The following is a 27,152-nucleotide window of genomic DNA, read 5'->3' on the forward strand; positions in this document are numbered from 1 at the left end:
GTAATGTAGGGGCTTGGTGATTGCAGGACTGAGCCCCTACAAATAAATGGGGCAGAGACAGAGAATAAGCAAATTAAGCAGAGTTAAACACTTTTTCTGAAGTAATTTTTCTGTTCCCCCCAGATGATTTCTCCTTTGGTATCCATGGCAACACAACATCCTTTTTGGGTATGAGATGCATCCTGCCCACTTCCACACCTGCTCCTCCCTGTCCTCCAGCTTTCCTCACAGAACACACTGGGAAATGCTCTTTCACAGGAATTACAGTTTCTTCAGTGCAAAGACAATACATTCAGAAGAATCCAGAAAGGAAATTAGGGTTCTCCCTCCTTACCCCAGCAGATCCTGAAGCAAAAGGGAAGACTTCCCCTTCAGTGAAGTTAAGCAATACATATCAATGATATCAACAGTCACAGCAAGTCAATAGAATTCAAATCACTCCTGCTACAATTGCTGTTGAAGGACAGAAAAACTGCTCTGGACACTACCATTATTTAACTGAGAATTAATTAACTAATAGTTAAACAGCCCCAGTGACAGCAGACAGCATCCTTGCCATGCAGTTGTCCCTTTTTTCCTCTTGCCCCTGCACCACGTGCAGAACACCTGGAGGGGCTGGGCCACCACAGATCTGCAGGACAGAGGTGGAGGCCCCACAGCTGAGGCAGCTGCCTCCCATTGAGGGCTGGGGAGGCCTGGGAGGTGTGGGACACTCGGCTCAAGGCTTCCTTCCCTGGGGTAAAATAAGAAACTAAATAGGGCTACCCCACATGGCAACAGTGCCAGGTGGTGGCAGAGCAAGGAGCTGTAACGAGCTCCCTGTGGTTTCCCTTTTCCACTATATTTCCCCTCCTTTCTCCATGGCATCCCAAAACTGAAAGTCATCAAATGCACAAGCCACCATCACAGTTGGAAAAACACTGGTATGCAACTATAGTAAATATAACTCAGTTGTACCAATAAAATTGAAAACAGAAAATGACATTAAAAGAACGTACATTATTTTAAATTGCAATTTTTATATGTTCGCTTTTATTGCCTCACTCTTTAAAATAAATCCAGGACCTGATTTACTTTAATAAAAGTTTAATTTCACATCTTGGTTTCAGTTCTGTACTCTTAATTTATTCTATGGCCAACCCTCTGACAGGAAAAGAGTGAGAGCAGCTGGAGAGTTTTACAGTCAGGTTCTACTCAAGCCACTGTAACACAGTGGTTAAAAGCAAATTCAATTGCAACTTCACTGTAGAGGAATGATTTTGTCTTTCATTTTTTCATATGTATTGTTTTGGAATAATAGCAAATAGCAACATTTTTCACACCTGAAACTGCTAAACAAACGCATCAACATGTCACAGTCACATTTCAGAGTCAACAGCAGTGGCAGACAAGAGACCAAACCCAGAGTACATAATATACAGGTGACCCTCAGCAGCACCAGAGAAGCCTCCTGCTTTCAGAAGCCTCAACATACCAAGCAAAATTAAAATTATGCTTTTTTAAACTAAATATTGCCAAGTGACTTGCGAGCACAAAGGCAAATATCGATTACTCACCTTGTTTCAGAGCTGAGCGACTGCTGACCTCAAGCCCATTCACAGACATCAGCGAAGCCGGGCTGGATACACGTGCGCTGGCTACTTATAAACGAGGGCACAACATGACTTGCTAAGTGACATCAGAAGTAACTAATACAACTGCACGGAAGTGAAATTGCCTCTAAGCCATTGGAGACTCAGGCAATTTAAGCGTTGCCTCAACATGTGAAAGGCAAGCAAAGGCCAAGAGACGCCACGGAGGCACCGGCACGGCCTGGGCCGGACTGGCTGCCCACAGCCCTGGGCTCCCGGTTCTGCTGGGATCGCCCGGCCCTGCCAGCCCTGGAACAAGGAATCCCTCCCTCCATGAGGGGGTGCCTCATGGCCCTTCGTCTGGGCCCAGCACCTCATGAGCGTGTGCCCTTACTGGCGAGGAGTGCCGGCCGGCCGGGCCTGCTGAGGCCGGCAGCGCTGCTCTGTGGCGAGCCCGGCCCGGGGCCGCCGCCCCTCACACGGCCCGGAGCGGGCACAGCCAACCCAACCGAACCGAACATCCCTGGGCCCGGCACCGGCACACGGCTGAGACCCGCTGCTGTCATTGGGGATGGGACACAGCGTGGGGAAGGCCCAGCAGCCTTCCACACTGCAGCGATTTTTGACTCCTTCTCCTTTGTTCAAGCACCCCTTGCCTGTCCCGCGGGGCTGCCAGCCCGGGGTGCGTGTGACACCCGTGCCATGGCCAAGGAAGGTGAGATTTGCTCGGGCACGGCTGGAAATCATGTGAAGGACAAAGCTGCCTCTCTCAGGACTAGCATGCACACAGCTAGAGCGAGAAAAGTACGTTTGAAATAAAATGGCAGGAGGTTGCAGATGCAGAAAATGAGAACAGCTCTTGTGAGGCAGCTAAATATTCCATGTGTCAAACGCCCACACAGCTCAGACTGGCAGGAGATCAGCAAACCTCTGCTCTCTGCTTCCCACCTTCCTGGGAAGTCGGCACACACAGACATCCTGTTTCTGAAGAGTTTATGTGCAAGCCGTGAGCAAATCCCATCCTTCAGACTCACAGTGGAAGCACAACATCACGCTTACGACGTGAGATGCCAAGATTCAACACGGAGCATGAGGCTCTGCACGCAGTGGGGAAGAAGAGATGCAAACACAACTGCTCCTGGACACTAGTCCTGTGCTCATAAACCTGCTCACTCCCTCTCAGCAATCTGCATTTAGCTCCAGTGGTGGGTACTTGTGCTGTGGCTGCTGATGGTCTTGCTCATTGCTACAGTGTCCCTGCAATTGCTAACTCATCACTAATGGACATTCACAAGGTTCCCTACCCAACCACTGGTTTTAACTTTGCTCTGACTGGTCTACAGCCATAGGAGATCAGCCCGCATTTTTAAATGAAAGAAAACTAAAGTCACCCTATTGCTCTTCTTTCCTTTTTTTGGTTTTTTTTTTTTTTTAAGTAATGTAAATCATGGGGTGACAGAGGTGAGGGGGAAGGACCCAAAGTGCAGAAGCATGGCTAAGCAGGCAGCCCACAAAGGCTCAGCTGTAAACACCTACTCAAGCCTTGATATGCACGGGAGTCTTACATGAACTACTGAAAAGAACAGGAAATAACATTATGTTTTATTCATGTGTGCAAAGCAGCACACAGCTCTACAAGCAAAGAGATAGTGATTCCCTCTCATCAGCCTTAAAAAACGTACTAAATTGTAACCAAGGCAGCAGATTTGTTACCGTCTGAAATTTATCATTTCTCCATAGCAACCAGGTCCCTTCTGCCTGGCTGTTGCGGCCAGATGTTCATTTCACTGTAATTTAGCCATACACACAAGACACTGGCTTGCACTGCCCTTGCTCTGTTTTCCTCATTAGCAATTCCCTTTGCTTCCTGGTCGTGATTTCGTTAGCAGTAAGTCATGCAACAGCCAGGTGAAGTTGTACAAAGAAGTTTTTATTAAGTGTGCTGGTGGGCTGTGCTGCCTGCTGAAGCTTTGCAGAGGGACAGCCTCCGTGTTCCAGGGTGTGATGCTAAGCCTCTGCACTGCACAGGAGTGAGGACATTCTTGAGAGCCTTTCTGCACTGTCCCCTGGGCAGCTGTCACTCTTCTCCTTAAAGCCAGCTTTCTCAGCCACATGCTGGGTAACAACAGGTACATAGTCCACCCTTATAAAGCTACAGCAACATCCCCAACAGCTTTTCTCTTTGGCCTTGTCTCTCCCCAATCCCTTTTCACAGCTTCTTTTTGTCCTCTGCAGACTGTTTTTAATGCTGTGCATTAAAGGGAGCTCACCTCTTTAGGAGAAGGCTACCAATCACAATCCATAACTTTGAGACACTTCTGTGCAAATAAACTGAGCTCCTACACCATTTCAAGGAAGCCAGCAGCTTCTGTTCTTCATCTTGCTGCACTGAGAATGTGCTAAGCTGTACACAACGGAGAATTAAGGCATGGCACAATTACAAGAACAGAGAAAGACAAAATCTTTGTTTTTTATTAAAATCTTAATTAAAAAAAAAAAAAAAGGAAAAAAAAAACCTTGACTGAAAGAACAATGTTGCCCTGTACTTCTAGAAGCAACAGTACTAAGAAGGTAAATTTGCCATGTGGCTTACCCACTTATCAAAGTATTGCATTCAGCTCACCCACATCTTGCTTTCTAACATTAGCCAGATTTACTTTCCTTAATAACCAGCTTTTATGGCCTCATCTCTAGATGTATTTACCCAGCTGCTATGTATTTGCTAGGTGAGCATGTGTGTCACTTCATGTTTCAGAAGGGTTTTTAAGCCTCGCCTCTGGGCAGTCAGGATTTCCTGCTCTGCGGCGGCAGGAACAGAGCGAGACAGGAAACGCTGCTGCTGCCACGGGCTGCAAGGGAGGAGGAAGGTCAGCGGCTGTTTGTACCTCCTCATTACTGCCACAGCCCCAGGACTGAGTCTAGTCAAGAACTGAACTTGCCAAATTGCCCTTTCATGTTTTCAGTATTTGCCAACTTAATTTGAGTATGTAATATCGGTGATATTCCTTGTCTTTAACACACTTTGAGTACCGTGGTGCTGAGGCAGCACTGACTGATGCAGTGGCAGTGCCGGACAGCCACACTCCCAGTGTCCGTGTCACTCATGGGAATAGAGCCAAGCCTCTCCAGCAGCCTGAAATGGCAGCAGCTGTATCACGACCCAGTCTGGAGACAATCCATCTTAAATTCTGCTATATAGAACCATTGTGAGGAGTCAGTCACACTCAGACAAGCCACATGATATTGAACAGCAGAGTTGAGACAATCATTTTACATTCTTTCTAATTTAAAACTAGAATTTTAAAATATAATTTTAAATAAAAACATTTTTCACTTATTTTGATATAAAAGAATAATCCCATTTTTCCCTTAATTTGATCTCAAGTTTTAGAAGCATCAACTCAAACTTTACATTATTAGAGGCACATCATTGGATTTTGGCCATTGTCTTTTAGCACACACACAGATCCACTGCTGTGGTCAACACTTCTGTTTTATCCTTTAGAAGGCTGCTACAGTACTACTTTACAGTAGTACCACAAATACATTATTATAATTTTATAAAGCTGCTGTGATCCCCATTTTGGAGGGAGGCAATACTACTACATTACTACTACCATGAAGGTGGGAACAGGCAGAGTCCTACTCAGATACGAATGTTATACTGGAAATTATGAACAGTCAATTGAAATTTAGACTTATTCTGAATCAATATGAAAGATGCATCAAGTTTCCCATAAAAAGATCAATGCTTTGTTTTTCCAAAGTGCAAAAACAAATTCATAAATGAAACATTTCACAGCATTTCAGTAAAGGTACACATTATAATTTGTATTGTTAAATAGTGCAAATAACAGTACAATTTAAAATATCGTAGTCCCATTTTTGAAATGGAATAATTAATTTCAAACTAACAGCACTAGTACTTTTCAGAGACAGCACAGCAAACATCTTGGAATAGCATTTTTGACCACCTCTGACCTTTGAGCAAAGGAGACCTTAAAGCTGACACTGAAAAAAGCAGCCACTTGCCAATTCTGGTCTCCATAGAGAGCCTGAGGAAAGACATCAATTTATGTTAAAGGTAATGTGGAATTCAAAGTCAGTGTTGGGACTATAAAACCATAAACAGTGAGCCTGTAGTATTTACACAGCTGTGAGTTCAGATCCAACTTTTTATAAAATTTATGTATTTGAAACAAAGAGAACACTGATGGGGTCTGGCTGTCATCCTGAGACAAGTATATCATCACCTAAAATCTCCTTCAGATTGAGACTCACTGGATCCAAGCAAAAATACTGCATCTTAATGCTGTTAATAGAAGGAAAATAAATAAAATTCTTGATGATGAAGCTTCCTTCCTGTGAGCAAGCACACTCAAATTGGATCATATTGAGTAATTATCATATTTCTATATGGTGAACCATGACATTAGTTCTTTTGTCCCTGCATACTATGAGTTTTACAGGTTTTGTGCAAAGTGTTAAGGCTGAATAACAGTGCTGACACAGGACAATGCAACATTTCTTTAAAGCAACATGTGATTTCAGCCAGTTTTGTTTAAAAGGCAAAAAGTCTTTATAGCAATGATGCAGGTAACCAAGAAATACTGCTTCTGTTCACACGTGATGCATTGCTGCACGCAGAACTTTAACATATCTCAGGACCTATAACAAGGAGGTTCTACATGAGATGAACACAGCAGCAGGAAATGATATACGTTCTACAGCAGCTATGAAATATGGGAAAGCTAAGTAAGACGAGATCTGCTTCTGTATTATATTGAAATAACTTTCAAATAGCAGCTGAACATAGTCCCCATCCTGCCCTCACCAAAGAGGTGAAATTCTGAACCGAATAGCCTGGTGTTGTTTTGCCCTTCCTTCCCTGAAATTCTCTGTTTCCTGTTGTGCTTTACATGGGACACAAAAGCAGAGCTCCTATTTGCATACATCAATAATTTCAGTCTCTTCTCTCCCAGTGAGTGCCAAAACTTTCCTAATAGTTTTCCTTAGGAAAGAGTTCATCACCAAATTAAAATCAAGCAATATGACAAGTTAGTAGAATGTATTTGTTTAGTTTCATCACAAAAAACACATACTGGTTTAGGCTGATTTTCTTTTTATTAATAATATAAGGTTCTGTAATCTCTTAACATTACAACTGAAGCTTTACAGTTAATCTCACACTAAAATGACAAACACTGTTTGGCTTTATTTGCAGAAAATTAAATTACAACCTTGATAAACATACATTTGCAAGACTGAGAAGCAATTTGTGTTTTCTGGATTTCAGTGCTAATGTATCCCTGCCATTGAAATTGGTTTCAGTTAATTAACATTGCTATGGAAGAACTATTTGGCCTGGCCTCTGTTCACAGCTGTAAGGCAAAGATGACATCTCTATACTCTAAGTCAAATCAAGACATATTTTTCTTTGACTGTAAGATTTAGATCCTGGATCAGCTTTTAACAGATTTGCTTCTTTTCCCTCCAAACATTTACAAAGACCTCTCTAATGTAAACATATTTTACAGTCAAGCCACAGTCACTCCCTGCACCTTTCCTCCTTCAAAGGGAGCAGAAGCGATGTAATTGGAAGTCATTACAAGCTTAATTAAAACTGCTTGTAACTTACATATGGCCAAAATAGTCAAGCAAATGCAAAAGTTGTGCTATGCATCAGCACTTCTAATCTGCAAGGATCAAACTCCATCTCTGAACAGGCTGCAGCTACAGGAAGTGAAGTCTAGAAAGAAAGTAGAGCATACAGAAGGAAGAGTGGTGGAAGACTATAGTAGGGGAAAGTAAGGGTGAATGATCTCTAACTAGGTCTTCTGAACTTGCATTACATTTTTTTCTATTTTCACTAGCAATGTGAAATTAAGGACAGTAATACATATGTTTCAACTAAGCTCTGACCAGTTCATAAGGTAGTATTTAGGAAGACAGCAATACTCCCTACATTTGGAGTTAACCTTTTCCTCAGAGCTATCCAGTGGCAGTGCTTTGGGACCCTTGCAGCCTGTTATTTCATCTTCCCATAGGACAACTGACATACAGTAAAAATCTTTACTGCATTTTAAATCACTTCAGAAGTCAGTAGCTATTCAAAGGTTAGAGAGTATAAGGAGTTTTCACCTGTGTACAAAAAAGGATGAGGAAACCATAGTCAAAAAATTACAAAAAGGGAAGGATGCTATAGAACTGTGTTGTACTTTAGTCAAAATCTTAAGAGATCAGCATTACTAAGCTATGCCTACTTATTCTACTCTGTGCTGTCATTCTGCAAAAAAGCTTCACATGCTTTCCTTCAAAATTAATTCTTCATAGTTACACAAACTTTCATTGAGGCACATAAACACCCTTCATATTTACCAGCTCCTAGAAAGGTCTCCACTGGGGAGAGACACAAGTCACCAGCAAGATGCCAGCCATGGCCACGGAGTCAGCAGCGTGCAGCTGAGGTGAGGCAGTCCCTGCAGCACCACGGCAGATTCTCTCACCCAGACACCTCTGTGTACGTAAGGAACACTTAACCACAGTGCGAAGGCTCCGCTCCTACAACACACTACACCCACTGTTTTGGTTACTGCTGAAATACCAACTCTGGGGACAAGAAAAAGAATAGATTTTTATACTGAAATGTTGTGAAATAAAGACCATTCAAAATAAATCCAGCTGCATTAAAAATATCACATGAACATTCTGTCTTATGACCTGCAGATCGTAAAAAGTTTTCTTTAATCACCTTGACAGCATGCAGTTTGAAGTCATGGTTTGAGTGTCCATGTTTTTCAATCATTTGAATTTGTAGCATTGAAATTAATCTTGGAACAAGTTCAGAGTTGTCTGATATGCAGTATTTTTTCAAGCATTTTATACTCTTTTTGGTACTGAAAGCTAATTAGAGAGTATTCTAAAATAGTTTAAAAACAAAAATGCAATCTATCATTTTCTCCTCATCAAGGGCACTACCAGTACAAAAGGTGTCCAAACTGACACTACAGAGCTGTGAAGCAGTTGACTAGAGACAGTGCCCTCAAAGGATAGTCTGTATTTTTTCTATCTTATGCATATACATTAATTATCAAAAAGTTGGATAATTTGCTTTAAGAAAGAACCCACCTTAAAAATGGATCATGAGTATTGACAAATATTTTGTTTATTTTACTGATTAAGATTCAAGTTTCAATGTAAAAATGCTTACTCTCACATGACACTGATCAAGAAAATATTTCATTTTCATAAAGTTCAATGGACAATTAAAATTGTGGCTACTTGTGAAGTAAATAAATGATTCATAAAGGTCATAGGAAACTGTACAAAACTTAAATGGGAAATCTCACTTCCAAGATGACAGTAGGTTGTCCATTTAAGTGTTTTATTAAACTGTTGTGACTGTTTCAAAAGACAGTGCTGGGCAGTTTCATTTGAATAACTGAAAAAGATATTTTGCATCTGCGCAAAACAAACACAAGGAAACAAAACCCATACACACTAGGACTGAAGTACAGATGAACACAAAAATTTGTTACAAACCTGTTTTCAACATACAGTGAGAAATGTCCATTGTACAAAACTTAGTGACTGACCTACAGTTAATTTAAGATTATCCCAGCAATGCAAATACAACTCAGAACAGCTCAATTGTGTAAGATTTTTCAGTAGCACTACAGTGAGAGACTACTGAATTTTTAGTAGTTTGACTTACACTGTCTCTTTTGATGAAAGCTTACATTTGTACTCTAAGTATTTGCTGGTTAAAGTCTGTTACTTAATCCAGTACAGGGAGGTACTCCTTGGTGTTCTCTCATCTGTCTCTTAAGCAGCTTTCCTTCAGCAAGAGGCTGGGCTGTGCAGCTGCCTCTGTAGAAAACATTTGTCAGTCTTTGTCCTCCTTGCAGGGGATGCTTTAAGTAAGAAACATCTGGCAGTATCCAGCACTGAAAATACTGTCAGCTGTGCTGCCTAGCCCAACTTGGAAACCCGAATTTGCATTTCCTAGTTGGTACTTTGTGCCCAGTAGTTGGAACATTGTTAAGTAAAAGTCCATAAACATTAACAGTGATGTTTACACTTTATTGGGAGAAAGGGGAAGGGAGTAGCAAAAATCAATGTAAGCTACTAGTTTTTCAAGTTTAGTCTATGTTATATTTGATTACTGGGATATCAATACAATGAAAGTGGAGGAATTTCAACAGTAATTTTTAAGTTTCAGTACATCATTTGTGCAGGGCTTTATAAAAGATTTTTGTTTCCAAAGATGTTATTTGGGTCCACGTATTCTTTAACAGATCTCAGCATTCCCAAGCCAACATCAGAGATGCTCTCCTTCATCCAGCGCTTCCGCAATTTGCCTACTAGAAAAACAAAAACAAAGTGTTTCAATATATGGCAGGATTCTAGGAGCCAATCAATCTTGTGACCATGAATGAATAAACACTGTGTGATAAATGCTTTTATTCAAAAATGAGAAATGTTTTGCTTTATTTGATTTATTGAGCCCACCAGACTATCAAGCTCATTAAGCTCAGCATACTCCCAGAGGAAGACTGTGTTCCACACTGTCTACTTTCTTTAGAAACTACAAAATTTAGATGAAGCTTAGGCTGAAATCACATGTTCTATTAAGACAAGGAATCAGTAGTAAGTTTTAAAAAGCCACAAACTAATTTTAAGTTGGAAACTGTAGAGGAGATTACTAGAAAGCAGAAACCCACACTTCTTGATTATATAAAGTGAAAACATAACTCAATAATCAAGCATAAACCAGTATTGGTTTAAATAGCAAAAAATGTTTCTACGAAGAAGGCTTAATATTTCATTTAAAAACCTCTATGCTGCCTGGTAATTGCTCAATATCATTACACAAGAGCTTTGTTTCCCATATAAAAATGGCTATTCACAACATATACAAAATACAAGCAATGCTGAAACAATCTTTTAAGAACTCATTTCATTAAATTCTCACAATAGTCCTGTTAAATGGCCAAGTGTTCACATGCTAATTAAACAAATCATCAACTCTGATTAACAGATCATTCAAAACTGAGGATATTTTTTCCATTAAACACACTCTAGCATTAAACTTGCCAGCCTGAAACACAATCCATTTGTCAGCATGGTAAGACACAGTAAAGGTTTGAGAGAGAAGCTTTAAGAGTATCTGAATCTAAATTCAAGCTATCTTTTGTGCCCTGTTTCAGGGTAACCATCAAACTGTCATCAGAATAATAAATTACAGGGACACCTCTGGAGAACAGAGTATATTTGTTTATACCTTAAGGAATACGAGCCAGTCACAATGCCAACAGAAAAAGCAAATAATGTGAGACAGAATGAAATTTGCAGTTTACTAGAAAACAACTATTAGCAGCATGTGTGTCAAGATCAAAGATCACAACTGAAGGACAGAAGAATTTGTCATGTGGCAGGAACCCTGGCTGTATTTTGCAGCCCCAGCTCAAGAAAGAATCCCCAACTGTGAATATACTGTCACTACAATGTGACAGTCTGAGCACAGTGTCATGGTTGAATTTTATCTATTAAAACCTTAATACTATGACAAAACACCTGATTTTGGATGTGGCTTGACCATCCCCTCAAGTCACTCACACTGGCTCTTACACAAGCAGCTGAAGAACAGTCATTACTATTCTCAACTGTTATCTGTAATATAGTTTCAGTGAATTTTGTTCTGTGGTTATGGATGTAATTGTCCTGAAAAGACTGCAAACAACTGCTCCAACAAGATGGAGCACATTAGAATCACAGCAGGATGCCCAACAGCTAGCATGCCTGCCTCTCTTCCACCTCCAGTAATAATGCAATTCCACAAGGAACTGAACTACTGTCTGAGCAGCACCAAACAGTCGTTGCATATTTAATGAAGTCGCTCACCAAGTGCTGGAAAACAGAAGGTGCTTGGAGTGCATCATTAGTTCTGTCAAAGTGATAATTTACACATCTATCTTGTCAAATTTTCTATGGTTTATACTTTTGCAATAATAAATCTAACATACATCTGATTAGTGAACTGGAAAGAAAAAAAAGCTGTATTACAGTTACTAGCAGTCCTTCACAAACATGCTCAACAAAAAGATTTTAACCCCTTCATAACAGTGAAGTTGATTCCCTGCTCCTACTGTTCATGTCAATAAAATATACATGGAGTTTTCAACTACTCAAGTTTTCACATTCGAATTAAAAAGCTTTGAAGCAATCTTTCCTAATTCTAAGCTGGTCCATCAGATTAAAGGGAAAGCACACCAAGTGAAGGAAAGGCTCTGTGAAAATGAGAGCAGCACTTAGAAAGGTCATTTATATATTGTTTCACTTCAGACTAGTGCTGTGCTATACATTTTCTGGTCCTTCTCCTCCACAGGACAACCCAAATGGCTTCAAGGATGAGAAGAGAAAGAAAATTCCATAATAGTAAAAGATGGAATTATTTTTATGTTCACACTAACAAGTGAGAAAGTTGCTTGCCTTCACTCTAGCCTAGCTAAAGAACAGCTTTGTGCTCAAGGAAGCCCTAATTTCCCTAACAATAAGAGCTCAGCTAAGCCTGATCTTATCACAGATTACAGAAAACCAACTTCCCATTACTAGCCTAGAGAAAGTAGACTTTTCAGTTTTAGCCCTTCATGACAGCATTTACCTAGAACTGACAGGAGACAGTGTACAAAACCAGAACTGATACAAGCATCTACCACTTCCAGGCTTTCAGAACAGTATACTTTTCTCAATTAAAAATGAGATCAAAATCACCTGATTCTGTATGGTACATCATAACATTATTAACAATATCTTTGTAGTAGCTTAGCACAGCGAGTTTCTACTTGTCCACTGAGCTATAAACACCATCACATACACAATCCTTGTGCTGCCACTGGAAACAAACAGAGCCCTTCCTTCTTGCATCTTGGTCCTCTGAAGACACAATCTTGCATCTGAAGGGAGGTGACAAGAGGATGGAGCCAGGCTCTGCTTGATGGTGCCAAGCAAAAGCACAAGAGGCAACAGGCACAGGAAATTCCATCTAAGCATGTGGAATGATTTCTTTACTGTGCAGGTGCCCAAGAACTGGAACAGATTGCCCAAAGAGGCTGTGGAGTCTCTCTCACTAGAGGTTATTCAAGAACCTTCTGGACACAACCCTGTGCAATGGTGCTCTAGGATGGTCCTGTCTGAGCAGGGAAATTGGATTAAATGATCCACCGTGGCCCCTTGCAACCTTACCCATTCTGTGATTGAGTGATCTTATGTATCCAAGATGAGGTATGAGAAAACCAGTTTTCAAGTTTTACAAGTGTCAGGTGGCCTGTTCCTGAGGTGTGCTGAGCAGTCTAATAGTGCCTTAAAACATTCACTGCTAGAAACCAGAAACTTCCAATCTGAACCTCAGCTTATTACACTGAATACAAACCCCACAGCATGGCAGGGAGCCTACTTCTCACAAGGTACTTCAGATCAGAAAGCCAAGGAGCTTGTTCAGTAGCAACTCCAAAGACAGTCCAACACCAACTGCATTTTTAAGTTTTTATCTATCATTATAGTCTACATAAAAACAGAAATACATGAACTGGCTAAATAACTTCTCTCCAGCTCTGACACATGCTGCTCCATGTTGGTTTCATTGGAAAAGTTGTTCATCTTTCCATTGCCCTTTGGCACTTGTGCACCTTTGGAAATGCATCTGGATGGCTACAAAAAGTCTGGCTGCTAAAAATGGAGTGAACAAACAGCAGGCAGCAATTGGTTTTCTCACTTTTGGAATATGAAGTACCAGGGCACACATGAACAGTTTTGTAAGGAAAGTTTTCACGTAGCTGATTGATTCCAGGAATTACTCTACACCCATGCAGAACAGATTTATAGCACTGTGTGGTCCCAATGGAAATAGGTTCTGGTGGCACTGCACACGGCTCTGGACTTCCTCTGCTCCAGCTCTTTCAACTTGAAGAGTCAGTTACTGCATAACAACAGCTTTCCAAAAGGACCAGCAGTGACAGGTCCTAAGAAACATGAGGCTCATCCAGCTGTTGCTCTTGCTGAAGCTAGCTGTCCCTCCAGAAAGCAGCTCTCTGCCCTTATAAACTGCCTAACATGCTACTGCTCTTCCAGGGAGAATTCTGCAATACTGCATATTTTCACTTGGCATCTTAACAGCTGAAATACTGTTCAGTATTGATGAATCAGGAGGTCCTTTCCTTTTTAATTTTTTTTTAAAGGCACTGAAGATGACTATTCTATTAAGACTTTCAACAGACAAAGGAGGAAAATACAACTGTGTTACTGCATTATTTGACATAAGGTTACTCTATGTCTAATAAACATATCAGTTTCAACTCATTCTAAGTAGAACAAGCTCTAGTATGCTTAAGTTAAGGGTAGAAGATTTTTTTTCCCCTATGCAGAAAAGAATGTGTTCAACTCCCTCTGATAAAAGAACCTTATAATTTCAGATTTCGTACTTTGTCTGAGTTCATTATTGCACTATATAGCTTAAGCCACAGCTTCTTAAGGCCAAAGAATTGCAATGTCAAACATGCAATTGCATACAAATAAAATATAAGTTGTTTTTTTTTTCTTTATTTTGTTTTGGGATTTTGCTTTGGTTTTTAATGTTGTAAGATTTTTTTCTTATTTTTTGTTTTCCTACATAAACTGCCATTGATGCTATAGCTAAACCTGCCCAGCCTGGGCTACCTGATTAACCTTTACTCTAATCAGTTGTCTAGAAAGTAGAAGAAAATTAGTTCTATTATGTTAAGTGGCTAAATGGGGCTATTTTCCTCAACCCCACAATCTGATAATTGTTTCCTTAAGCATCAATTGTAGTTAGAACAGTCCCTCAAAGGGAAGCAATGTATCATTACTTTTTACACTGTTCTTTAGTTTTACATGGGTCATTAGCTTGGTAATATGAAAGGTATCAGATACAAATCCAACCTTGTCCCTTTCTGATGGTGTACCCCAAAGGGGTTATAGCTGTATTTATACACCAATCATACCTACTGATACTTCCTCAGCACTTGTTATTTCAAGCAGACAAAAAACAGGCATGTTTGACAAAAGAAATTCAAGTGTGACATATCATATGGGTGCTTTTAAGGCTTGCCATAAATTATTAGAATAATTTATCTGAACTTAAACTTGTATCTACAAGAAATTGTGATTCCTAATGCTGCTTTTTAAATGCTAAGTATCTAAACACTATCTATGGCTCTCTAGCAACCTTACATGACTTCAAATCTAATGATACCCAGTGCCCAGAAAAGCAGAAGGATCAAAGCTTGCTTGAAGATGTGCAATGTCCATTTCTGAGTGTAGAACACAGTCAAAGCACAGTGACAACTATAATGGGGGGTGGGGAGAAGGAAGATTTATCCACAGTAAAGTCCTGCTGAAGCTACTCTTCATAAAGTTAAAAGCACCATGATGTCATTCTCACTGCACACCTACCTGCAGTTGGTACTTCCCCAGCTGTAAAGTAATTTATAAATCTACACAACTCAAACTGTCATATATGACCATTTCTTCACTCAAGGAGTATATGAAGATTGACTTAAGCAGGCTTGGTATTTCCTATAGCCTCAAGTCCCAGACTACATCTGTTTTCTTTGATATACAAACTCAGAGTTAAAATAGCTCCATTTATCACAGTGTGATTGTAGGCAGACAAATCAGCCTGTCTGTTTCCAGATAGTGAAAACAACTGTTATTAATCACAATTACAAGACAAACACCAAAGGAAATTGCACCAGTATTTTCTTTTACCCCACACAATAGACCAGTCAGTGCTAACAGTGACAAGGCTTGAAGGTCAGTAAATAAAATGGACAATATTAGTATAATTTTCAGCACCACATCTACTAAGCACAAGAAAAAAATAATCTTGACTATTGAACACAGTGAACTGCCAGAGAAAACCACTCAAAATGGAAAATATGTATCAGTATCAGAGGCAGTCATGCATACAACAGGAGCATACAAAGTGAAACAGAAACCCAGTTTTCATAGCTGTGGAGTCACAAGGTTCAAGCATGCAAGGGTTTGAAAATACTGTATGTTTTTTTTCTTGTTTAACACATGTGGTAAGCAAGGTTTCATATGGTGAGGGCAAATACACCCAAATGTGACAGCTCCAGCTGCATGTGAGTTGGATGAAATGCTAGTCACAGTAAAATAGAGCTGCCACAGCAGAAAAAGCATGGGAGTACATCAAGGGGGTAATTCCACATCCAATGTGTGAGAATTGACAGGTCTGCTATACTACCATATTAAAGATTTAATCAGAGGACCTTAAGTGCGTATCAAACAAAAAATACTGAAACCTTTTCACTCATGTTATTACCTACACATCCTTCAATATCCTGATACTGCTAAAGCAGAGTCCATTTCAGTTTCCATCACAAAGCAAGATGCCTGAAAATAGTCCTAGCTAAAATCTTCAAGTCTAGGAAGTCACTGACATGTTTTAAAGCACACCTTCTGCCCTTCAGTTTTTTCCCCAACACAGAGCTTTTAGAATTAAATTTTTTTCTCTAGTTTAAAACTAGAGAAAAAAATTACACTTCTTTGCTCTTACATCTGTGACCAGGCAATGCCCCAAGAGAGTGGAGAGAAGAAATGCATTAAGATAAACAGTTTGAAGAAGGCAGCACATGGACTTCACAACAAGTCTTCCTGACATCCAAGGTTATAGCATTATATAGGACTCATGCAGTCAAATTAGATTATCCATGTATGTGGATTTATGTATCTAAAGCATCAGGTATAGGAAGTATTGCTTATACATGACACTGGTTCTTAATACTAAAGCAAAAAATACCTTGTGAAGATGCTAGTAACACAGGACAAGTAATCCCCAAATTCCAAGATAGGAAATTAGGTAACTAGAATTTATCACACAGCAGACTAGTAAAGTCAACACTTACATAACATCCATTATGCAACAAATGATAGGTTGCAGCACAGTCCGTTTAAAGTCACTGGCTCTTTTATTCAGACACTTTGCCTAAGTGCTCTGGAATTTGGGCCAACAGCATTCACAAAGCCACAAGGGACACAAAACTGTCTTAAAACTGTGAAACGCCCATTTGAAGTCTTTGTAACTGAATATGTATCTACACAAGGATCAGTAAAAGTTGTTTAAGACAAACTGATCCAACTAGAAAGTGAGGAAGTTTCCAGATAAAATGCCAGCAGATCTCCTTCCCCCTCGACCCTCACCCAGTAATTTCAGTTAATGCCATGAAATATTTTTCAGAGTTCTACTACAAACTATTTTACGTACTCATGAATATTTAGCAGTATCAAAGAGACTAATATTAGACTGAGAACATTACCTCCATGATGATGTGAAAGACTTCCTCCATTGGCAAGTATTTCTTCTCTAGCAGCCCTCTAAATTTGAAAGACATGGTATTTATTCAACAGCAATTGCACAAGATTTTTGGATTTCATTAAATGCTTGCTATTGCACTCATACACACAGGTGTATGAAAAGTTTTGGAAGTAATTAGGGTACATTCTATAGGTAAACATTATAGTTCAAGCTGCAGAAAAAGGTAAGCAAGAGTCTTCTAAACAAACATTATCAAAGCCAAGATATTACAAGTGGCATCTCTTATAAAAACTGTGTTACTCAAGAATAGAATGTTCTGGATCACTTTCCCCTTGCCAAACTTAAATAGTCCAGTGGCTGGGATGCTCATTCGGAAGACAATTAAGTCTCAATAAAGAAGTCTGAAAACAGGCTCATCAGAGTGATTCAAGATCAGAATTCAACCCAGATCTCCAAGATCCTGGTTGAGGCAGTGAAGTACTTTATGACAGACAACCCTTTCATAGGTGCAGTTTGTGCCAGAAAACAAAATTTAGTTTTTTACGTCCATAGAGTACATATACTTGGTCAGCAAACTCCCTCTGTTAGGTTAAATTTAGTCACTGCAATGAAAGATGTGCATCCAGGTCATCACACAAACTAATTCCAATAAAAGAAATATCTGAGTATAAGTAAAGTTTCATTAAATAAACACTCAAGTGTTACATTCTTCAGTGCCCTATATGCAACTGCATGGAAGCCTCTGAATTTGTTTATAAAACTTTGCATCCACTTGCCAAATTCAAGAGAAATTTCTAAAGAATAAGCATGAGAATAATGACATCCCAGTTATAAATACTATTTCTCTATAGTCCTATTAGCAATTTTCTGGTGCTGAAGTTTAAGCTAGGAACCACAAGGTAGGACAAAAAGCAGTTTGGCCATAATGATGCCTTAAGTTTTAGATTTCATATTTTTCAGATTCTGTGCTGCCTAGGTGTGTAGCTCTGAGCTTCATATTAAGTGTCAGTAAGTTCTCTTCACAGGGTAGGCAGACAAAACAATCCTTTTCCAGCTTGAGACCAAGGAGAACTGTTAAAAGCTTCAGGCCCAAAAAGCATAAACAATGGGGAACTGAAGAAAGCAAACAAGGAGGATGGGGCTTCATGACCTGAAGCTGTAATTGGACAATTTACCCAAATATATAAATAGGCAAAAACTTATAAAATTGTTAAAACTCATGACTGGGATCCATCCTGGGTGTAGCCCTCACCAGGCTCTTGGTGTAGCTCTGCCCAAGGTGTATCCTTTTAAGGCCTTTTAATAAATCCCTACTTTATTATTTTAGCTCTGTCTAGTCTCTGTTCCAGGTCAGCCTTGCTAAGGCATCAATAGTCTTTCTACAAATTACATCTTGAAGGTAACAAGAATATTCGTTTCCCCTAACTAGGTAAGTACAGTGTTTCATCAGCTGAAGTGTTATTACAGCAGAATTATTGCAGAGCTTCTTGGCCAGAGCTGAAACAGCTTACAACTGGTCTAACAGACTGGACTAAGACCCTTGCTTATCTGGGCCTAAGAGAAATGGCATGAGACAGTACCATTCCTTATTCTCTACATGCAGCACTATCAATAAAGTATGATCTTGACAGTTTTACCATGCATTTTACAGACTGAATACTAAGCAAAAGAAGTAGCTTTGTAAATAATGGAACTAGGGAAGACTAGCTACCCAAGGATTTGGGGTTTAAGGTTTGAAGCTTCTTCCATCCAAGAAATTCCAGGTCAAGCTCTTCTATACTTCAGCTAGAACTATTGATTTACTGATACCTAAACCAGTCACCTGGTCATCTTTTCTCCACTTGATGAACTATTAACATGTACTAATAATGATCAAAGCTTTACAGACTTCTGAGATCTTTCCTGCAAAATTCAGCAAGCTTGGCCAATAGGTTCAGAACAAAACACAGGTCATCAGCTTTTTCCCCCTTTAACTATTGTTCCTTTATACATTACCTCAATTTGTTCATAGACATGAATAGGATCACTAATTCCTCTGTAGTTAAAGGCAAAGTAGAAGTAGACACATGCACCTGCATCGTAAGTCTGTGTCACCCTGTTGAAGAGAACTGCATTACAAACAAAGCTTTATGATATTAAGCCAACCACTATGTGACATTATAAAATCCATAGGATTATTTCCTTTCTTACCCAAATGGATAGCACCTTTAAAATTTTTTTATCCTTTTTGCTCCTAATCCATGAGCAACTCAATGTTATGACTTTGAAAGCTGAAGCTCTTAAGTCATTACACTTGACTCTTGTCCATCTAAGCAAGAGTTTAAAGCCTAAGCAAGTGCTACAAATCCCTTGAATTCCCCACTCTTCTATGTAATCCATTTGCAGGTTCAAGAGGAAGGTCAAGACTACTGGTATTTGTAATATCATCACTAGATCTCTTGCTAAACAAGGATTCAAGAAAAATTATTTAGATTTATTGCATGGCTTACCTACAGGTGGAAAGAGGAGCAAACTGAACACCATTTTCTTTGCATTCTCGTACTATCCTTTCCTTTACATTTCTACAAAGGTCCAAAACCCTGTAACAGGAAACACATTAAAATATAAAATTTTAGTAAGTGATTTTATACAGCTTCTAAAAAAAAAAAAAAAAAAAAAAAAAAAAAGAACTTCATCAACCTTTTTAAAAAGCATAATCGAATACAATGTAAGAGTACTTTCAAATTCAGTGTTAACTAGCTTAGACTTTGCTCTAAGAATAATCCTCATCAAGATTCCACTGCTTCTTCTGCAGTTCTCCTGAATAGCAAGTTTACCCTGAAACAGAGAACCTAAAAGCTCTTCTTAAGGAAGAGGTGTCAAAAATGTTAAAAAATAATGAGGTTACCTACTTCTGTATGTCTTTACTTTCTTAGCAAAAAAGCCTCAAAGTTTTGGCAAAGTAGTTAACATGTACAGAGGAAATCTCGAGAACTCCAAGGTCTGGCAAACTCTACTAACACCATATCTTTGTGTTGCTGCAAGGCCAAAACTGGAGATCCTCCAGCTAGGCACTACTCTGCCAACTTGAAATGCTATAATTCTAATATGGCAATGAGCTATTAGACCTTGTCAGAAGCCATACTTCTGATTTTTTTTTACGTTCTTCTAGGATAGACTCAGGTACAAACAAAGCACTAGAGCAACCAAAAAAAAAAAAAAAATCACTGTTTTTCAAATGGCCATTTTTTCAGTTACACATTCTCCCACAAAGGTCTGCAGTGATATAATTCCAATTAAGATGTTTTACACAGATTAAAAACTACATTAAAGATTCACAGAACACAAGAGAATTTAACCATTTAGTAAATAAGAAAGACAGCTAAATATTTTATTCAAGTCAAGAACAAGTTAATCAGTTTATGGGAAGTTGCATGGTCCTTATGAGTCAAAGTAAAAAAGGTTTTCAAATATTTGATTTGGTAAGAACAATTTAAAATATTTTCTTAAGTAAAAATTCATTGTCTTCTGCAGTGAGAAAGAGGCAAAACAAATTGGTAACTGAGAAGTTACCATGAATCAAAAGCTATAAAGGTAAAGGAAGAGCACTTTCACTTTAAAATTGTCCTCAAATTTCTTCTACATTCTTAGTATACTTTGCCAATTTTCAAACAAGGGCTGGAATTTTCAATTGCCACCAAATTCAATAGCAAGGGTATAGGGTTGCCTGCTTAAGTATTCAGACTTTGCATTGAAGGCTGTAAAGCTTTGATTCAAATCACTTTAGATTCTATTTAAGAGATTTCAGGCTTACCAAATGGACAGGAGTATCCAAAATGATTTTGTATATTAAACTGTTGTGGTCAAATATTTCTCAACCATAGCTAACAGATAAAATACTCTTAAATAAAAGATCTCAATCTTGGGCAAAAGTTACCTTTTCAGTTTTCATTTCCCTACATTACTGGAAAAAGAAAAAAAATTATTTAAATATACATTTTTTTTTTTCTCCTCATTACAGACTAATCCGTTTGAAATACACTGCTGATCCCACACACGTGGATCCCCCACTGCAATTATTGTCACCAATGTCCTGCCTCCTAAACAGGGCAATTTCAAGTGCTAAATTTGTTACAGTAAGCTAACCTAAGACAAAATATTACTGAATACTTGATACACTGCATTTACAAAATTCTGATACGTAATTTATCAGCAACTTCAGCAAGAACATACAGCCACAAGACTTGAGGTATGTCAGGCTGCATCCAATAATTGTAAGGCCTAAAATAAGCAATCTCTTGAGCAAACACAAGTTAGGAATAATTTGAATGAAATTAAGCTTTAAGAAATTCTAAAGAGTAATTGAAGTTTACCTATCCCAAGGAACAGATGTCTCAAATGATTCTCCTATTACGTAATAATCCAGGCCTAGGTCCTAATAAAAAGAATAAGGAAATGATCAGTAACATTCAGCATCAGCATCTGGGATTACAGTGTATGCTACACAGCTATCAGGTGAACAACTTTTTAGTTTGCAGAAGAAAAACAGAAATTTTAATTTAGCAAAAACACCCATATGTCCCAGTGATGTAAGCTTATTATAATGGAAATAGGGAAGCTCTTGAAAGAAAAGATGACAAACATTTTGATGTCATGGCTACAGTAAGACAACCTGTGAGACTGTCAGTACATCCACATTTGTATCACTACAGCACCGAGCCAAGAGTTTCATTGTGCTCATCAATATAATATCTAGTAAAAATATTTTTTTGCAATGTAGTCACTGTCTAGACAGAAAAAAGACAAACATCTTCCCATCTTACACACAGCCTGCTGAAATAAAGGGAGATTCAGTGATTTGTCCCAACAAATCAACCACTCAGGATATGCATATTGTTCTGAAAAGTAAAAAAATCTCAAACAGTAAGACTAAAACTCATAAGAACAGCTGCAGCAGTTTAGAGTAGAAGTCTGTTATATTGAAATTCTGATTTAAACCAGTCATAATCAGATTGACGAAGAAGAATAAAAAGACAAGTGAACACATGAGTATTTCAAGTACACTCCAAGGCTGATTTCATTCACCCTGTGGATTCTTCAATCTAATCTCCCTACCCTTTATAAGAAGCTATTTTCTTAACAAGAATATAAATTAATGTCTGTACGGTGTTTTGCAGATGAAATTCCATGAATAATCACTGCTCAGAAATGGAAGAGATACAACCTCTGGGAGAAGTCTGAGATATCATCCAAGGCAGCCTGCACTTAAATTCCAGAGAAAGCATCTTCAAAGAAACATCTCTATTTGTTACATTAATTAACAGAAGTTGCAGCAGACAGACAAAAGCTGACCTACCCGAAGGTAAGCGATGACAAATGTCAGCATGTATCCTCTCTGTCCATTATCTTCTCCTGCTGCCAAGCCACTGCAATTTACAAGAATTTAATTAATTTTCCACCAAATTAGTCACCAAATTAGTTTACAAAAAATATTTATAAAATAACTTTGATTATTAAACATATGTGCAAGTTTAGCTGCCTAAGCAGTGTTAAAATTGTTGTTAATAGCAAGGTCTCCTCACTAGAAAGCAGAAGTTACTTCAGACCCGACCTTTATTAATTTCTCTTCTCATTCCATAACCTGGAGGAGAACTTAGCAAAATATTTGATGTGATCTTAAAAAACTGTCTTCAAAACTCCCATAAGAGTGGAGAAACACAAGTAGACACAGCATATCCTGGATATTAATTTACAGGAACATGGGCAGTTACATTTTTAAGTATGGTGAATTTATGTACTTTTATGTGCACAGGACATGAGACCCCAAGACTTCAGATCCCCAAAGCATAAGAGATCTGAATGAATTGAAAAAAAGACACAAAAGCCATAGCACTAAAGAAAAAGGAAGCCTTGCTTTCACTAGTCCATCAAGGATTGTTATGAAAGCATTAGTTTTTAACTATTGGTTTCTAAGAACAAGAAAGTGCTATTCATCTGGAATCAGTCTTCCTACAAGCTCCCATAAATCAGAGAGGAGTGGGTGTGGGTGTGAAATCAGACACCCTGAAGACTCATAAAATTAAAGTATTTTATACTATAAAACCATTAAATAGTTTAGCATTTTAAACCAGGTTAAACTTTTAAAGAAATCAATAACAACCTTAAAAAAGACAGCACCACCTTCTAATGGCTCTAACACAGACAAGTTTCCCCCCTTATGAATACACTACCATCCTGAAATACCAAAATACAAAAGGATTCACAGTTGAAGTAACAGAATGAAAGCACAATACAAGTACAAAATGGAGAAATTATAGGCTTGAAATGGATAAAACAACACTTAAATATATATTTGAATAGCTGAGAGTAGTATTAGCAATAACAGTACATTCTTGACAAATCACAATTTTAATGACTGTTTTAATCAATCACACTTAATCAAGGCAGAAGAAAGTGCTTGATCATTACTCAGCCTGCCACTTCAATGAGTGTTTTCTGTCCCTTTGTGGGAGAGAAAAATCACTGCACTCTTTCAACTAAACAAGTTTCTTATATTTATTTATTCACATGAGTTCTGCAAAAAACTAATATCACCCTTATGATTTCTGTAGTCAAAATATAGAGTCCAGTATTGCAAGCAACTAAAAGGGCTGGTTTCCACTTTAATAACATTCATTCTATATTTAATACATATTTTTCTGCAATACACAGACAGCTGAAGTTTTTCAGTAAAATTACCTATGAGTTAGTACAAGCCATATGTATCAAAGGGAACATTCAGTAGCTAATTGACTGCTGCCACTTCAAACTAGTAAATTGAGAACATATCCATACAGTAACCACTACAAAAATATGGTAAGTTAATTTTTCCTGGACAGTTCATTCCCAGCTTTACACTGAAAATGTTCTTTTTAAAGCATACCCAAACTTGGTGGCAATATCATAGACTTGCTTCTCATGCTGAAGAACCTTCTCCCTGTCACCCTCGAAGAGCAAGGTAGCTACACACAGTATGTTGGGATCAAATCCTTTAAACTGCAAAAAGAGACAAACTTTCCATTACTCACAGTCTAGAATACAAGAAACAGGTTTTTACTTTTCAAGTACATGGCATGTATCCTGGTCAGCAAGTGTTGCTGCAATTAAAAGGAATGACTGGGAAAAAAAATCTCTCAAAACTTTACTCCCAAAACACTTCAGTTTTGACTTGACAGGACAGGTCAACTGAAATAACAAAAATTATCTGTCACCTCTTTCCTCCTGTTAAAAAGCATGATAGGCATAACAGCTGTCTACCTATGCTGTAGAAAAAATCAGTTCTTAAATGCTTTGAGCAACAGAGACATTCATATTCAATCAACTACTCCTATCAGCTATAAAAGCAGGAAGAAAACTATGACCACCATGAAAGTGGAGGGAAGGAAAAACTCCTGGGCTCTCTCTAAACAGAATATGTATTCCCTAACAAAGGAAGTCCCAAGACACATGTTATTTCCCACTTCAGTAGTCCACGAAAAAGCAGCAGAACCAACAGTCTTCCAGAAATACTCTTGGAAGATAATGAAATTTTCTACATTTGAATACCTGTATTTGCAGTAACTCTCTAGTAAAGTAACTTAGAGGAAAAATATTTTGTCTCACTATTGATTTAATACAAAAGCCTAGGTGACATCATTTTAGCACTAAATAATTGTACCTTAAAAAGGAATGAATTCCAGAAAGACAAAAGACCATTTTATATAGGAAATATTTTGAGGATCTTGCAAAATTCTAGCTCACTGTAATAACAAGGTAGATCATGCCTTGAGAAAGTCTAGGAAGATAAAAATGTAGTAGAGTGTGGGCCTTGCTCCATCAGTATTCACCAATTATCACTCATCTGCAAGCTGGGTAAACTGGTTCCAGTGTTCCCCTATCACCCAGGTACTGTTAGACAAAGCACATTACTCTCTTACACAGGTATGACCAGTCACAACAGCTCTCTTGGAATAATTCCTCAAACACAGTCTCATTTGAATTAAACCACATTTAAAACCTCAAGTTCTTACACTGTAATATCAGTTAAACTCAGCTGCATTAGAAGCAGTTAACCAAAAAATCTTGAATTCTATGAATCGCATGCACAATTCAAACCAATATTACAAACCCCAAAATTACCTTTGTGATGTAGAACTTTTTCAGTCCATCCAAAAATGATGTAAAAATGGAAGCAACTTGTGGTTTAAGAGCATGACCTTTGGCAAAAAGCAGAAAAAGGCATATTAAGGCAAACAGTGCTCTTTTAAGATTCTTACTTCAAGGGACAAATAAAAAATGGCTTGGTAGTCAAAATTACTAGAAATGCTTGAAGCACTTTGATTATCAAAATTAAAGGGAATTCTCCCTATGCATTTAGAACATGATTTAGGAAAAGGTTTCATTAATTTTTGAAGACATGTACAACTGTGCACAAATAACTGACATGCTAATTAAGGCTCCCTTAGGTTAGATTTCACAAGCCTACGGCACGTGGAAAATCATTAAGAGAGCACTTCATTAGTTTTTAAACCACAAAACTAAGCAAAAATCAGTGACTTTTTTTTTAAAGTTATACCAAAACCACCAAAACAAACAGCCAAAAATGGTGCAAGTAAGGAGTTAAGCAATTTTTTCCTTAACAGTTATATCACTTGTGTGAAGTTTTCTACATAAAGCTAGTAATTGCTTCCTTAATGACAAACAGGGAACTAAAATTACCAGGATATATAAATGGTGTCTTGGAGCCTGTTAAATTAACATCTCTGCCTCAGGACTGGGTTTAATTGAGATGAAAGTCTTTTACTGTTTGTTCCATTGTTTCCAGTCACAAACAACTTCTGAACTCTCATTACTGCTTCACTTTAGCAGCCTGGCATCTGGCCTACATGCTGTGAGCCCAATTCATAAAAAGTTATGCACCATTTACATGATACTTCCTTCTAAAATACTTCACAAAGCATTTCCTCCTGAATAACACAAACTTCAACAACTCATTGCTCTTTTATCCTCCTAAGCAAAGAGAGAGTCTCTCTGCAGATACAACCCCAAGGAGGACATCCACAAGAACACTTCAGTAAGCACACAGAAACCATGAAAATCACAGTCTAAAAAATTACGTAACGGCTACAAGAAAAATCAATATTGACACACTTGAAACCACGTTTACAGCTTTCAACTGGTCAAATTGTGCTTGCCAAATAAAAAAGAAAAAGAAATGCATCTGCCTTCTGTTGGACATGTCTGAGCAGAACAGTGTAACACAAAAGAGTGAGCAAAGCAAGCAGCAAGGCTTGCTGGGCCTCTCAGCTCTTACAAATCACTATTTCCTTGGCTTGAAAAATGAAGTTCAGCTTTCTCAACACCTTTATATTAACGCCATTTGAAACTGATATTCAGCACTGAGGCTTCTGTGCAAAAGAAGTTTCAGAAATTCTGACTTGTTGAAGTATTACAGTAGAGGTTTTCAAGGTCAGTCACACTTCCCATTTTCATCTTCTGGTACAATCAAAATAGCATGGTCTCAGCAAGTTCTGCAAGTTATCAGCTTTTGGGTCATGGAACTTTAGGGTCTCCATGAGTGTCTTGAGCCAGGACATATTTTCTGCCAAATTTCCTAAAGTTTAAAATGACAGCTTTCCCTAAGAATTGCTGAGAAATTATTGTCCTGCATATCTGACATTGTCCTATTTAAGTGTTTGAACTAGCTGAAATTTTACAAAATCTTTTGTCTTCAGAAATCTTCTGGTAGCTTCATTGACTTTCAATACTTAAAGCCTAACAGCTTAGATGTACTTGCACACAGTGACAGCATTTACATCATCTTATCTTTTTTTGAAAATAGAGAGATCACTTTGGACAAATGTCATTGCCTCTCTCCCACACAACCAAACATTATGATATCAGAATATTTCCAAAAAATCTACCACTTCTAAGGAATCTGTGAGATGCTTTCATGAAATTTATAGGAATCAACCCATTTACCTTGAAAATAAAATGCTGGCATTCTGATTTTTTTTCATATCCAACTTCTCATTAATACTCTTAAGAAGAAAATGTTTCAAGTACTATATTTTAAAACTAGAATCCCTGCTCCTTTACAGCAAAAAAGAGAAAGTGATTCCAGAATTTCAATCTCACCAATAGACTAAATATCAAGAAAGGAAACATAGCAGAAAGCCCATCCCATTTATAGACAGAGCATGGGTCTTTACTGACTCAAGTAGTTGATA

The 27,152-nt window shown here is 38.3% G+C and overlaps 1 protein-coding gene across 2 annotated transcripts in view; it reads right to left on the reverse strand.

Annotated features, from left to right (window-relative positions):
* Window positions 1-6,673: 6,673 nt before the first annotated feature.
* AGPS (alkylglycerone phosphate synthase) overlaps window positions 6,674-27,152 on the reverse strand; it is a 50,776-nt gene continuing 30,297 nt past the window's right edge. The window contains exons 13-20 of one of the 2 annotated variants that reach the window (XM_056496340.1): window positions 25,063-25,139; window positions 23,828-23,940; window positions 22,262-22,331; window positions 21,279-21,340; window positions 19,416-19,505; window positions 18,922-19,021; window positions 16,928-16,985; window positions 6,674-9,931 (exon numbers count right to left, since the gene is read on the reverse strand). In XM_056496340.1, the coding sequence (XP_056352315.1) occupies window positions 9,813-9,931; window positions 16,928-16,985; window positions 18,922-19,021; window positions 19,416-19,505; window positions 21,279-21,340; window positions 22,262-22,331; window positions 23,828-23,940; window positions 25,063-25,139 (689 nt within the window). In that variant the 3' untranslated portion in view covers window positions 6,674-9,812. Of the gene's footprint in view, window positions 9,935-16,927; window positions 16,986-18,921; window positions 19,022-19,415; window positions 19,506-21,278; window positions 21,341-22,261; window positions 22,332-23,827; window positions 23,941-25,062; window positions 25,140-27,152 lie in introns of both variants that reach the window. The other variant, XM_056496339.1, reaches the window with a different exon arrangement.

This window comes from Oenanthe melanoleuca, chromosome 7 (genome assembly GCF_029582105.1).
Source record: "Oenanthe melanoleuca isolate GR-GAL-2019-014 chromosome 7, OMel1.0, whole genome shotgun sequence".
In the NCBI taxonomy this organism is placed as follows: Eukaryota; Metazoa; Chordata; class Aves; order Passeriformes; family Muscicapidae; genus Oenanthe; species Oenanthe melanoleuca.